This window comes from Rhinolophus ferrumequinum, chromosome 18 (genome assembly GCF_004115265.2).
Source record: "Rhinolophus ferrumequinum isolate MPI-CBG mRhiFer1 chromosome 18, mRhiFer1_v1.p, whole genome shotgun sequence".
Taxonomy (NCBI): Eukaryota; Metazoa; Chordata; class Mammalia; order Chiroptera; family Rhinolophidae; genus Rhinolophus; species Rhinolophus ferrumequinum.
In genome coordinates this window covers 51391043-51405559 of record NC_046301.1, presented here as the reverse complement: position 1 = coordinate 51405559, position 14517 = coordinate 51391043, and the positions used below count along the sequence as shown (strand labels likewise).

The following is a 14517-nucleotide window of genomic DNA, read 5'->3' as shown; positions in this document are numbered from 1 at the left end:
GGTTCAGGAAGCAGCAGAGGCAGGTGCCAGGAATGAGAGGGACAGTGGGACCCCAGGGGCGGGGGGGGGGGCCTGTGGCAAACTGGAGCGCTCTGGCCCCTCGAGGCACCAGGCCTCGGTCCACCGCTGCGAGGCCTTCTGATTTAAGAGAAGCCAGAAATCCAGATTTTTGCATGCACTCTCCTGATGTGTAAGTGTCTATTCAAAGCGTCACGCACACATTCACGGGCCAGACAAAATACACCAGTGGGCTGGGTTTGGCCCTGGGCTGCCAGCCTCTAACATCTGCCCTGAAGACAAAGGCGTTTTTTAAGCCTTTGCTGGGCTGCAGCGTGAGCTCCTGGCCTCACATGGGGGCTGGGAGGGTGGACAGACGCCTTGCTGTTGAATTCCTTTTGGCAACCTGGATCACCTTTGGGAAAAGGAGTGGGGCCAGCTGGAAGGGAAGTCTGGGCGGGCAGGGAGAGCTGCCAGGGGAGGGCGGGCCAGGTGGCAGGGGCCTGGCCTGAGGCACGTAAGCCCTGAGTGCCGGGAAGCTGGGCGCAGAGTACTGCTAGGAAGGAAGATGTGGGCCTGCTGTCCTTCCGGTCCCAGTGGATAGCCAAGGAAACAACTTCAGCAAATATGGAAGGGGACGAGAGGGGCCGCTGTTTCCCTAGTGGGGAGGCCTCTTCTTCCTTGGGGACTCACGTTCCGACGGGCGGGTGTGCTGGGTAGGGGGGTGATCTCCACATGTGCCAAGGGCCATGGCTCAGCTTGATTTAAAATGCGCCTGGAAAGCAGAGCCCCTGCCAGGCGAGCTGCTGGAGCGGCAGGTTCGCAAACAACCCAACACATGTCAGACATCACCGGCCGACACTGGAGCCAGGCAGCTCCCCCCGCCACCCCAGCTTGGGGTCTACTGCTTTCACATGTGCTATGTTTTCCTGAGCTTGTTTAGACTCTGCTCAGGCTGGAGGTGTACGGCTCCCGGCAGGCGCTGGGGGCCTGCCAAGGACCCTCGGGCGGAGCGGGTGGTGCTCCAGAGGCCGCAGCAAGATGTTGGAAAAACAGGGCCCAGGAAACGGCAGTGTCTGCACCAGCAGGGGGCCCAGTGGCCCCAGAGACAATCTTCCTTCCAATTGTTTTCTTTACACAGGCTGGTGTATGTGCTGCTGCCTACCCATCTCTGGGGACCACGGGTCTCAGGCTCCGTGTGTCCTGCGTGCCTTCCCTGGGCGGGGAGGTGGGGGCACGGCTGGGTGGATGCCCTCTGTCTGGGGCTATGCCTTGGCAGGCATGGGGCCAGGCGTGTGGAAGAACAGTCTTGACACAATCAGGCCAGAGGCCCCACTCCACTCTGCACTGGCTGGCCTCCACTCCCTGCTCTGAAAACCTAGGAGCATGGCACCAGAGCCAGGGCTGACTCTCCTTTGCTCACCCCATCAGCCCAGTTTCCAGGCCAGACGACTGCCCCTGCAATCTCTCTGCAAAGTGTCCAATGGGGTCCTGCCCTGGTCCAGGGGCTGCCGCCCTCTCCAACAGCCTGTTCTTTCTGGGGGGCCAGAGGGGCTGTGACAAACGGGACGCTAAGCATATGATTCTCTCAGAAAATGCTGTATGGCTCTGCCCACCACACTCAGGATGACAGACCGGTGAGTGTGGGCCATTCTGTGGCCCCTGGGCAGGATGGAGGGCATATGACGCAGTGCTCTCACTGACCACCAGGTCCCAACACCTGTGGGCTCACAGAGGGGCCCCCTACCCCGGGGGCTGCTGGCGGCTGTCCCTTCTCCTGTCTGGATGCAAACCCGTACATCCTACAGTCAACTTGATGCAGTGGTCACGACAGGGACACAGGAGAGTTAGGCCCAGCCCAGGGGACGAGAGAAAGCAAGGTAGTAATTCAATAGCAACAAGGCGAGGACAGAAAAGCAAGGCTGTGTGAGAGGCCCATGGAGGGCGTGACGAGGCCAGGAGGCCTCCCTTGAGGGGAGGAGGTGTGAGCGGAGATGGAGCAGGTGAGAGGCCCCCTGCCGCCTAAACGAAGAAGAGGACCATGGGGGCAAGAACAGCAGGTACAAAGGCCGCAAGGTGAGCTCATTGGCTGGAGAGGAAAGGTATAGAGAAGAGGTGTGAGAGGTCAAGGGCTAAGCAAGGTCCCGAGGAGAGGAAGGCCACCAGCTGACAGCTGCTCTGGGGGGAGAAGGGGCCAGGACTGGGCAGGGGACGGCGTGTGGAAGCTGGGAAGGGTGAGGAGGGTCTGAGCTGGGCTGACAGGACGTGCCAACAGGTCAGGGGGTGCAAAAGGACAGAGGGATCGAGGAGGACAACTCCAGGTCTCTGGCCCAAGCTGCAGGGAAACAGTGCCATTGGCCCCAGAGAGAACGGGACTGGGGCAGTGCCAGGAGATACTGGGATGGGAAAGTGGCCCATGGGTCCTCCCTCAGGACACGGCTGGGGAAAATGCGTGTGCAGCCTGGGGAAGGGGCCAGGCTGGAGTGTCCAAAGCAGGCAGCCACAGTCAGCTGGGGGTCAGGAGAGCGTGAAGGGCAGGGAAAGCCTAGTCCACCCCTCTCTCTGAAGCCCCCAGCACCCCTCGGAACCACTGTCCCCTCCCTGCAGGCACCAGGAGCTTCCCACCGCCGGTCTTTGCTCAGGTGGTGCCCCCCGCCTGGACGCCATTCTCCTTGGGGCCGCCCGGTGACGCTGAGCCCCTGCACTAGGCTCTGCCCCCTCCCAGGCTTGGCGTCTGGGATATGACGCTGCTCAGTCACTGCTCACACACACATGCTGCCCTCACTAGGAGGAGAGCTCTGCTGGGGAAGGAAGTGCCCCCGCCCACCCAGCCTTACCCTGGCCGGTGCCGATGCCCAGGTGTGTCAGGTTGGCAGCGAGATTGCCGGTGCTGCTGGAGCTGCTGAGAGCGGGGAAGGTGGGCTCCTCAGGGTCCAGCGGGGTAGGGAGCGGGGAGGGGAAGTGGATGTTGGTCAGGTCGGGCAGGGAGCCCCCGGTGTTGTGGGTGGCGGGGATCAGGGCTGTAGTGTTTTCCTGGTCAGCAGATGGAAAAATGCTGGGAAAAGGCCAGACATGGGGGGGTGAGCTCTTTCTTAGATGGTAACTGCCTATGTTCCCCCAGAAGCTGCAGCAGTGATGGGAAGGAGCTTGTGCAAAAAACTAACAGGAGAAAACGACACCCTGCTCTTAGGTTCTACCATGCTCGAGAAAAAACCATCAGCCTACACCTCCAATGGGATCTTAGGAAGCAACCTATCCCTGGAGGACAGGGGATGTGGTCAGGGTCCTCCCGTGGCCCGGGGACAGGGTGTGTCTGAGGCGTGAAAGCATCCCCCCCAGACAGCCGTGCTGGGTGGCTGCCAGCAGCTCAGCACTCTTCTTGCCGGGACTTGCAGCCTCGTGAGCATCCGGGGATCGGGGTTGTCCGAGCATGCAGGGCGGGCCTCGCTGTCACTTACTTGATTCCAGGGACCTCGCAGGACTTGGGCCTGGACCCTGTCTGAAAGGAAAGACAGCAGAGGCTGAGCGGCCTCCTCATGCATGGCCCAGCTCCCTACCAGGGCCGAGTGACGCTCAAGGAGAGGGTTTTTGGGGTCCCAGGAAGTCCCACAGATGAAGAACAGGTGTTCCTGAGGGATGGGGGGGCTGCCCCAGACATGCCCAGGGGCAACACCAAGAGTCTCGCTATGGCCCCTCCTGGCTTCGCTCTGTCTGCCCAGTTAAATGGCACAGTACAGGGTGAGGTGGCGCCTCGTCAGAGCCAGCTTCCCGGGGGAACGTGTTGCCTGCTCTTTACATCTCAACCCTCAGCTGTGCCACAGCTGTCAGCCGCCAGCTCTGTGAGGGGGCAACTAGAAAACTGAGCACCTGAGGCTAACCTCCCACATATTCCTGGATCAGGGCAGGGGCCACCTGGGCAGGGGCTGCCCCTGCTCAGTGTCTCTCTGTCTATGCCAGGAAGGGCGTCACGTAAGGAAGCCTGAGGTAGCTTGGACAAGTTGCCCTGAATACTGGGACTCCCTTAGGAACCCTCGTGCCCCACTGTCTTAGGACAGGGATTCTGGCCACCAGGACTGGTGCTGAGGACACACTGGCCTGAGAGAAACGATGCCAGGGAAACCCTGTCAGCAGGAAGACCTTGGCTTCTTCTCTGGGAGCAGGGGACCTATGACCACTCAAGAACTGCAGCCTCCAGGCCAGGCCACTAAACTCTCGTTCAAGGACCAAGCAGGGACTTCTCTTCTGATGGCAGCAGACATGACTGGACGGAGCCTGTGTGCTGACGGGGGCTCCACTGTGTCCCGCGCCCCGATTCCTGTCTGTCTCTGGGGCCCTGGGGCAGACACTCCTACTGGTGTGTTCTTTAGGGATTATCAGACAAGGACGTGGGGCCACGGGGAAGGTGGGGCCGGCACGCCCACACACCCAGTGAGGGCAAAACACGCCACTGGCAGTGACTGTGTCACCTGAGGAGGGGCATGCGACCAGCGGGCCTTGAGCCTCTGCAAGGAACGAGGGGGGAACAGGTTTCTACTTGGCCACTGGGCTCCTTAATTCTGGGAGTAAACATTCACTTCATTATCGGATTTTTGCAAAGCACCTTGACAATGACTTTCTAAAAACTCTTTTCAAAAGCATTCCACATCAACAGTATTAAGCATTCACCCATCATTCCCCCGCCCTGCCCCCGACGAATCCAATGGAATCCCTTTACTGATATTCTCACAGACGCATGGTATCACACAGTAGTGAAAAGGAGTCTGCCGACATGCTGGACTCTGGCACCCTCTTCTCACTCCCAGATGTCAGCGTGTTGTCCCAACACCCGCCATCTTCTCTTTACGGCAACACCACATTCGGCTGTCTTTGCGTCATCCTTGCACAGGGGCCATGCTAATCCCTAGTGTCCAATTTTAGTGTACGTGCTGTGGGCCTGACAGCAGGTTTTACTTCTTTACATGCTTTTCACCACTGTAACAGGCCTGGGTTCACAGTGAATCGGCCGACATGACTTGTCAAATCTGAGTGAGGGTCTTACTTCAGGGAGGGAGAAGCCGCCCCAGTGTGCTGTTTCACCATCGTTACACGGCTATGCTTACAAAAAAGATCAAAAGGGCAACCTCTTTCGAAAGCCCACAGGCTCTTACCTTCTTGGTGTCCCACGCTTGCTTGGAAAGGTTCTTGTCCGTCTCTGATGTGGTCTCCTCCATTCCTGGGACTGTTAGTAGTAAGACTGAGGTGGAGTGGAGGGAGAAGGAGAGTCAGAAAAGGCAACTCTGCAGCTACCTGGCAGCACCAGGAGAGCACTTCCCTGACCTAACAGACAGTCACAACCGTGATGGGAGCAGAACTGCCCCAACAGTGACTTCTGGGGAGTATACTAAAGGACAAAAAGGGTTTCATTTAAAAACAGTAAGTCAGAGAACGTGACTTAAAAATGAAAATGAAAGCTCTGGAGCTGAAGACATGCATTGATTCGGCCTCCCAACTGGACCGATTTGGGCTTTGGAGGCCTCGGGCGACAGAGAACAGCTAAGAACCTGTCCTCGCCTCCTGTGAGTGGCCACCATACTATGGACACCTGCTTCTCCCTCTGGGGCTGTCAGCACAGGGGCCCGGGACACATCATTCAATGTCAGCCAGGTTGGGTACATCCACCATTGTAGCTGTGGCCCCATGAATTAGTCACCATACCAGCCGGCCCCGAGGTAGGGAGGAGGGGAAGGGAGGAGGGAAGGTCTGAGGGACCTGACAGGCATCACTTGAGGCCCTGGAACCAGCTGCACCTGAAGGCCCCTTTCCTTGGATCTTTTGATAAGGGAGATTAAACATTTTCTTGATGAGACCCAATTTCTTCATGCCTATTGGAGGTTTAGTTTTTCACTGGCAATAGAGCCATAATGCAGCCAGATGGGTCAACGCCTCCATCTCGAAACCTGGAAGAGCAGGGCTGTGGGGTGGAGGGCAGCCAGGCTAAGCCCTGACCCATCACCATCTGGGCCCTTCTTAGAGGAATGGGAACAGATGATATGTCTCCCCTACCCCTACCCCAAGGACAACTGGACTCTGAGCTGCCAGGAGTCCGGGGCTTGCAGTCACCGAGAGTCCCAGGAGATGGTGATGCCTGCCCACCCGCTGACCCCAAAAGCCCCCATCTTCCTGGGGGAACTGCCAGCGGGATGGCCACCTCAGAAGTGTCCCCAACATAGGGAAAACGAGGGAAGCACCAGGCACTGTGTCCTCATCACCCCTGGGCATTTGGAATCCTGGCTTTTATTCGGAGATAGTTCCTTCTGCAATCTCACCTTCACTGCCCGATGAGCTGGGGTGCCGGGAGGATGGAATGCAGAGAGCCACCCCACAAGGGGTGAAGTTCTGGTGAACAATCCTCCTGTCCACAGAATCTCCCCGGTGTGTTTACACGCTCGCACAGTGAACTGCTACCAGCGGTGAGTGGTTGGGCCTTAACTGCCTGTGATTAATTCTCTAGTGTTAATGTCTCGGGGCAGATCAGGTCCCAGCGGGGCTTCGTGAAGCTGGCCTCACAGAATGGTGCACCCCTCTCTGGGTGATGCTGCCCCAGTTTTTAACATGGCATGTGCCCTCCTGGAAGGTCCCAGGGACTCTGCTTCTGTGTCCGGCTCTGAGGAGGGGCTGGGGGCCCGGGCACAGACCTGCCCAGCTACAAAGCCGTGTGTATGGCCCAGCTGGAGAGGAGCTCTGGGCACGAGTGGAGAAAGAACTGGTCTCCTTCCCACCCACCATGGCCAGGCTAGGCCCAAGGGCTATGAACTGGGAGGGTTCTGAGTAGCAGAGCTGGGAAATGATCAAGTGTGAAGCCCTGGATCAAGCTGCACCTAAAGCTGAACATCTAGCTCTGGCCTGTTCAGTTACGAGCTGATAGCTGCCCCTTTTGCCTTGAGCTTGCTGCCCGCTCCATTTGAAAGAACCTGCAGGGCCCGCAGACTGTGTGGCCACGCCCTGAATCCATGAACAGAAGCCAGTGGGTGTTCTCAGGGGCTGTTTTCTCTGCCGAGAAAACTCCTACACACGCTTCAGAACTCCAACTCCAATAGCACCATCTCTGAAAAGTTTCCCTGAGTCCCTCTCCTTGTCCTACAGCACCCACTGAGTCTTCCTTCACCCACAGGTCTGTCCACCATGAGCTTGTGACCTCTGGGAGCACAGGGGCCGCTGCTGGACTTGCCTGACCCGAGCAAAGGGGCCCGCGCGCTCTGCTCATACCTCTTTTCTGGTGTGCGTCCTGGGACCCGCCCATGAAGGGGTCTGGCTGGGTGGGTGTCATTGTGCTCTGGTGCAGGGCAGAATCAGAATTGGTCCTGGGAAAAGGAGAGAGACCATGATAAAGGGACATGGCCCCCTGGGCCCCAAGGGTGATAAAGGGACCGTCCTGGTTCCACTCATCCCGGACGTCCCCGATGGGACAGGGGAGCACTCAGGGGTCATTTTTGTGAGCTGCGGCACGTGACCATGGTCTTCCAAAGAACCAAAGGGGTGACCACGGTTTTTGTCTGCAAAGCTGTTAGCAGCAGGGATGTCCCTCTGTCCATCCTAAGCCGACCCTGCCATACCTGACTCCTTCGTGTACTTCTCAGCTGTCGGTAAAGGACAGAGCCTTCCTGCTGAAACCCTCTCGAGAGGAGGCCAAATGGTCCCACAGTGGCCCAGCCTTGGGGGTACGGGCCCCCCAGCCCATCACTGGGTCCCCTTCTGGTGACAAAAACCAATGGGCAACCCTGCCCTCTGGGATGCTCGGGTACAAACCAGGTGTGATGGGCAAGAAGGGGAGGCAGTGACCTGAGGCTCAGAGAAGGCCCTAGAAGGAATGCAGCTCCTGGGGGAGAAGGCCGTGAGGGAATGGCATTGCTCTAATCAGCCCAAATGCTGCCAGGAGCTCCGCCCTCTGCCCCAGGGACAGGGTCACCCAATCTGCCCCCAGCGCAGGTGCCTGAAAGGTGGGTCCCCAGATCAGCCCTCAGCTGCCCAGGACACTGTGGGGCTGCCAGTGGTGCAAAGCGTAGGTCCAACTACTCGGCTGGCTCTGTGGGGATGAGAATAAGAGCTGCATGTACCCAGCGAGGATGTCTCAGCCACTGAAAGTGACATGGAGGAAACTTAGTTCAGGGAGAAGAATAGGTTACAAAGGACCAGGCCAGTCTCCGACCCCGGCGCCAGCCGGGGCATCAGTTGGGGCCCTGTCCCCCACCACTTGTGTGTCTCTGAGCAAGTATTCTGACCTCTCTGTGCTCAATTTCCTTATGTCTACAATGGGGAAAACAACAGCACCTACTCCACAATGCTCTGCGTTTTATATTAGTTAATATATGTGATGGTTAATAGAGCTTGATATATGTATGATATATGCTTAGTTGTTGAATTATGTTACTGAATATATTATATATATATTACGTATTGTATTATATACACACATATATACCTATACATATATATTTTAATAGTTTCCTATTACTTTTGGTGTTTTTGTACTGAAATCATCTACACATGTACATACGAGGTATGACAATTAAGTTCACGAATTTGTTGCAATGATGTTGCTAACCTTTTTTTGATATCAGAGGGATTATTCATTATGAATTTGTACCAACTGGGCAGGTAACCAAGTTGACTATTTGGAAGTGCTGAAAAGGCTGCGTGAAAAAGTTAGATGACCTGAAGTTTTCGCCAACGATTCATGGCTCTTGCATCACGACAATGCACCAGCTCACACGGCACTGTCTGTGAGGGAGTTTTTAGCCAGTAAACAAATAACTGTATTGGAACACCCTCCCTACTCACCTGATATTGCCCCCAATAACTTCTTTCTTTACCTGAAGATAAGGGAAATATTGAAAGAAAGACACTTTGATGACAAGGGTAATACGACGACAGCTCTGATGGCCATCCCAGAAAAAGAGTTCCAAAATTTCTCTGAAGGGTGGACTAGGCTCTGGCGTCGGTGCATAGCTTCCCAAGGGGAGTACTTGGAAGGTGACCGTAGTGATATTCAGCAATGAGGTATGTAGCACTTTTTCTAGGATGAGTTCGCAAACTTAATTGTCTGACCTCATATTTTCTGTGTGCGGTAAATTATGTGTAACATAAAATTTACCATTTTAACCATTTTATAGTGTATCCTTCTGTGACATGAAGAGTATTCATACTGGTGCACAGCCATCACCTGTATTATTGCAGGTATTTATATCAACTCTATGACTGTTATTTTAGACCTTTCTAGGTCTAATGATGGCACGGTGGGTGTTGTTTATCTCTCCTGGGAACGTTTATGTATTTTCCTAATCTTCTAGTAATAAACGTATAATACTGTTATAATCACATTTTCATGACTGTTTAGCAATGTGGGAAACTACAACATCGAATGAAAAAAGCAAGCTACAACACTGAATAGCCAACATAATCCCAATTTTGCTTAAACAAGACAAGAAAAATAGAGCTGATTCCTAGAAACTTCCGGATGCTTCTTAGTTATGCCATTTGAAAGTGACTGCGTATTAGTTTTCCAAGCACGACCACGAGGAGTGTGGTTGTGTTTCCAACGGGAGGGCTGCGGGCAGGCTCTGGGTCACTGACCTTCTCCAGCTGGTGTCCGCGGGCGGCGAGAGGTACACGGTGCCATAAGGGCAGCTGTCCACTTGAGTGTGAGTTAAGGGGATGGCGCTGTCGGCTCAGGCCCCACCCGAGCCCCAGAAACCTGGTGGCCAGGATGCTGGGAGCCTACAAACAGCTGGGGCCGCAAGACTGGTGGGGGTGGGAGAGTGGGGCTTTCCTGCCTGGCTGCCAAGCGGCCTTGGGGGCGGCCCCATCCACCTAGCACTCAGCACTCACCTCCTGCGTGCGCACATGTCTGCTGTACCCCTTACAAGAATCTGGGGCCCACGGGGGTGGCGGGGAGTCTAGTTCAGCTGACCTGGGTCTTGACGAATTCTGGACTGATGAGGCAGCTCCTGGGGCCCGTGGGCTCCATCTGCGGCTCAGCTAGTCAGACTCCCCTTGCCATGGAAATCAGAACTGGGAAAGAACAGGCTTCTCTTTTCTAGAAAGCAAGGCGTCTCAGAGCAGTGCTCAGACTCGGGGGGTTGGGGGGCGCTGGCCAAGCACTGAGAGGCGGCCGGGTCGGTGGGGAATCCTGATGATCTCTCTGCTTGGCCAAGGTACGGACTTGAGCTTTATGTCTTCAGATCTGTCCAGTTCTGGCTTGGACCCCCTCAACACCACTGCCTCAGCTGGGCTGTCCTCTATATGGTCCCGAGAAGCTAGAGGACTCCATCAACATGGCCCTGACGTGTGGGCACACGGCCTTCCTGGGCTCCACTGCCCAGCTGGGTGCCCAAGTGCAATATGACCTGGCGTCACCTGCCCCAACTCTCCCGTCAGGCTGCGTACTCCAGCGGCTACCTCTGCATTCTTGTTCCCCGTGCCCCCCAGTCCCTGCCTAGCCAAAGGCTCCTCCGCTTGCCTCACTGCTGCCTCTGGGAAGTCCACTGGGGAGGCCCTGCTCCATCCCCAGAGCTGGCAGTTCCATCAGCTAGATGAACTCAGGGTCCTGCAGTCGCCAACAGGGCCCAGGCTCCCTGCCTGAGTCCTCTGGGGAAAGGATATCTGCCGTCCGTGTTTGTCCACCGACAGGGGCCGGCGGTGCGGGGAGCCGAGCCGGCCGCGCTCCCGGTACACTCTGTCCACCAGCCCATGGTGCCGGGTGGTCCGACTGGTGTCCAGGCCTGAGGACTGGAAGGGTGTCTGGATGTGGGGAGAGGGCCGGGGAGGGGAGGAGAAGAAATGGGAAAAAACGAGAGAGAAACCCACAAAATGGTTATCAGCTGTGGCCTGCACCCCAGGATCTGACCTTAGGGTGCCCCATTCCCGAGACACCCTCGGCCACCACCCTGCAGCCCAGACAGGCTTCCTCCTTCAGCTGGCCCCTGGCCTCCGAGCACTACGGTGGTTGGGGCGAGCTGGGGACCCCGGGCGACAGGCGTGCAGTGTGGCCAGCATGCACGGGCCAGGCAGAATGGCACAAGCTCAGGGCTGGTGCTGGCTGGGGTGCCAGGGGTGCAGACAGCCGAGCACCCCCCAGCCTCTCACCAGGTACAAACAGGCTTCTGCCTTCTCTCTCGAGCCTAGCCGGCCTCCTCTCCCCACCTACGTCATTCCTGGAGGGGCTGCCAAGAGACAGCCCGGGGTTTCCAGCTGAGGACGTTGAGGGGCCCACCTGGCCAAGTGCTGACTCCCCAGAGGCTCCTTATTGAGCCCCGGGCTGGTCTTGACTAAGACGTGGCCTGCAGCACCCTCCCCACCACATCCCAGTACCACCCAGAGCCACGTGCAGGCACATTTTGTAGCCGTTGGCCCATGGCGTGGCAGGACAGGGCTTCCTTCCAGCACCTGGGGCTGGCATGAGGTCCCCGGCCAGGCCCTGCTCCCTCTCCTGGCTCCATGCTTCTGAGGCCCCCAGGAGCCTGCTCTCTGCCGTCCCTGGCGCCAGGGGGCTCCTCGCCATCTGAATGGGGTGAGACTGGCAGCCTTAGCCAGCTCTGGATGCGGCCTGTCCTGCTGCCCAGCCATCTGGGCTTCGGGCCCTTCTGTCTTCTCTGCGCAGCCAGGCAAAAAGCGATTTTCCTCCAGAAGATTGCCATGGCTGGAATCCTGCTCTTCCCACCCACACCGAATGCCTCAGCTGGTGTTAAGGGCTGACTGCTCTCCCAGGGTCGGGGACACCTCTCTCTCTGACTCAGCAAGGACCCTGCTGGTTTAGGGCCAGAAGACGGCCATGCCTGAGAGAGGGAGGGAACCTCACAATCTGGCAGGGACACCAGAGGGCAGGGGCCGCTAACCTCCCCCCAGAGATGCCTGGAAGGCGGAGGGAAAACTGAGGCGGCTGAAGCAGAGTCAGAGACAGAGAGCAGCTCACAGGCCACACCTTGGACCCGCGCACACGCACACGCGTACGCCTGTCACGGGACAACCATGCAGCGTGGGCGCGCATGCTCAGACCCCCGGGCAGGGTCTCTCCACGCAATCGCACACACATCCCCAGACGGGGGGGGGGGGGGGGTGTAGATTGAATCCGTTTCCATTTGGTGGACAGGACACCTCCCACCAGGCCACAGGGGCAGCCACGCTGGGGACACCAAAAGCCTCAGCCCAGGGGCTCATTTACCAGAGAGACAGGAGCCGCTGCCAAGGCCTCCCCCAGAAATCCGCTGGGCTGGAAATGCAAAGAACCAAAACTCTGAGATGCTCTGGCCTCACCTGGTCCCCCAGGCCCCTGACAGGCCCCTGCTCCCTCAGCCCCAGGAGATCCATGCCAGCCCAGGCAGGGCGAGCTTGGAGTGGCCAGACAAACAGTCTCCTCGAAGGAGAAGGGGACAGGAAAACCAGGCAAGGGGAGAGCTGGGGAGGGCAGGAGGGGGAGAACCCCAACTCAGAAGTGCCCTGACAAAGAGGTCGGCTTTTGGTCACTGCGACGGCCCCACGCATCTGCTCCCACGAGCAGGCTGCCTGAGGAGGGCCGTGGCCCAGGGCCCCAGAGCTGAGCGGGGTGGACCCTGGCCGGTGGCCCGCTGCATCCAGCAGTAGCATCCTGGGAGGAAAAGGAGCTGGGGAGTGACGCAGGTGGCTGCGTGGGGAATGGGCTCCCTGAGGAACAGGCCCGGCGCCACCTGGCCTATCAGCATGTGGACACATGTGGCTGTTTCTGGGGCCCTGGCCCAGCAATGGGGCAGAAGTGTGGCCGTCCGTGGACCTGTCCCTGCAGAGCCAACACGGTGCTGGGGGTGGCCCAGCTCTCAGCCCCAGCTCCCCAAGCCCACCTTGCCACCTGCAAACTAGGGTCGGGCACAGCCCAGGAGAAGAGGATGGCCCTGCGCCCAGGCGGTGGGCCTTATCTCTTGTTATTTATGATAAGGACGTGCACGGCGGCCCCGCGGCCTGCAGGAGCTGCACTGTGTGGGTCTCTGCCAAGAAACGTTTGCAGACAAGTGGGGTCAGGCTGAGGGGCCTCCTTCTGAGAACCGCTGGGCTTGCGGATTAGTGCGGCTGACGGAGCCAAGCCCCAGAGGCCCCAAGCGGTTCCCGCTGCCGCACAGCCGGCCAACAGGTGTAGCGGCTGCCGAAACACTTGTGGCCAGACTGGGGCCTTGCTGCAGGGTCTGCTGACAGGGGACTGGCGGGGGGGAGTGGGGGAGCGATCTGGGCGAGGCCTGGCCAAGCCATCCCATCCCAGGAGCAGGAAAGGAGTAGGCGGGGGTGGAGGGGAGGGATGCGGCAATTGTCTGCTGACCCTAGCTGTCCACAGCAGCCATCACACACACACGCCGCCCAGAGTGGATGCACCCCAGGTGGGAGGCTAGGGGAAGCTCCCTGAGAGAGGCAGTGGGGGAAGGGGGTTTACCTGGAAAGGCAGATCCACGGTGCCACTTCCGATCTGGTTCACATTGGGCAGGGACCCGCCGTAATACTGGCCGCGGCTTGGGCCCAGTTGTAGATACTGCGACTTCTGGAGCTGGAGCTGCAAGAGAAACTGGCAGCTGCAGCTGGGGTTCGGGGGTCCTCCCAAGCACAAACTGTAGAGTGCCACCCCCAAGGGCCCGGAAAGAATCCACGCAGTGGGGTCAGTGGCACCAGTCGCAAAAGGTGTGAGACCCCGTGATTACTCAGATTCTAGAAGGAGCCAGTGTCTCATCACCCAAAACAGCAAAATCGAGGTGCCCTGGCAGGCCCTCCCGACGACTCCGTGAACTTGGGGGGGCCTTCCTTGCTGGCTGACATGTTTGTGAATGAGCAAGAGTATGGCGCAGGCCTGGAGCCTGCAGCCTGAGGAGGCGGCCCCTCACCCACCCAGGGGAGCCGTTTCTCATTGCAGCCAAAGGCTGCGTTCCAGCATGAGGGCCAGAGGCTGCGAATTGACGCCCGGACACAAGAGAAATCTTCTTTCCAATGACCTGAATTGGAGGGGCTGGCTCAGAAGAGTAGCGCTGGCTTTCAAAGTGCAGGATGTGGATTTCTCCGGCAGCACACACAGGATGAGCAGGTCTGCCAGACCCCACCTGAGTTCAAGGGTCCTGCCCATGGCCCCAAACTCCTACCTGTCCCCCCACCGCACAATAATGCCCTGGGCCCAGTGGATGGCCCTCACCCGGGCTGGCCGTATCCCTGCCGGGGCAGGCCTCAGAAGCAGGGGCCTGGGGCTCTGGGACTGGTCACGGCTGCCTTGTACCTGGCTTGGGATCTACCTCTTCTCTCTCAAGCAGCCAATTCCACTTTTCGGGAACAGCGGCAGATGCCCTGACCCGTGCAGCACCACCCATAGTCTGTCACACCACTGTGGGAGGCAGGCGTCCTGACAGGGGTGGTGACCGGGCATGCGGGGAGGGGTGGCGTCCGCTCCCAGGGCTGGGGTGGTTGCTAGGGTCGACGCTGTGTACACAACAAGGCCGCTCACGTTCCCTCACAAACAGCTCCTGGCAGCTTCCGCCAGCTGGC

At 58.2% G+C, this 14517-nt stretch overlaps 1 protein-coding gene across 12 annotated transcripts in view; it reads right to left on the bottom strand.

Annotated features, from left to right (window-relative positions):
• The window catches only part of CRTC1 (CREB regulated transcription coactivator 1), a 56843-nt gene that overhangs the window by 16089 nt on the left and 26237 nt on the right, over positions 1–14517 (bottom strand). For 7 of the 12 annotated variants that reach the window (XM_033133874.1, XM_033133876.1, XM_033133878.1 and 4 more), the window contains exons 2-9: positions 13427–13543; positions 12194–12241; positions 10636–10773; positions 9607–9668; positions 7243–7337; positions 5145–5230; positions 3456–3496; positions 2835–3052 (exon numbers count right to left, since the gene is read on the bottom strand). In XM_033133874.1, coding sequence (XP_032989765.1) covers positions 2835–3052; positions 3456–3496; positions 5145–5230; positions 7243–7337; positions 9607–9668; positions 10636–10773; positions 12194–12241; positions 13427–13543 — 805 coding nt within the window. The remainder of the gene's footprint in view (positions 1–2834; positions 3053–3455; positions 3497–5144; positions 5231–7242; positions 7338–9606; positions 9669–10635; positions 10774–12193; positions 12242–13426; positions 13544–14517) is intronic. The other 5 variants (XM_033133875.1, XM_033133886.1, XM_033133885.1 and 2 more) reach the window with 2 other exon arrangements.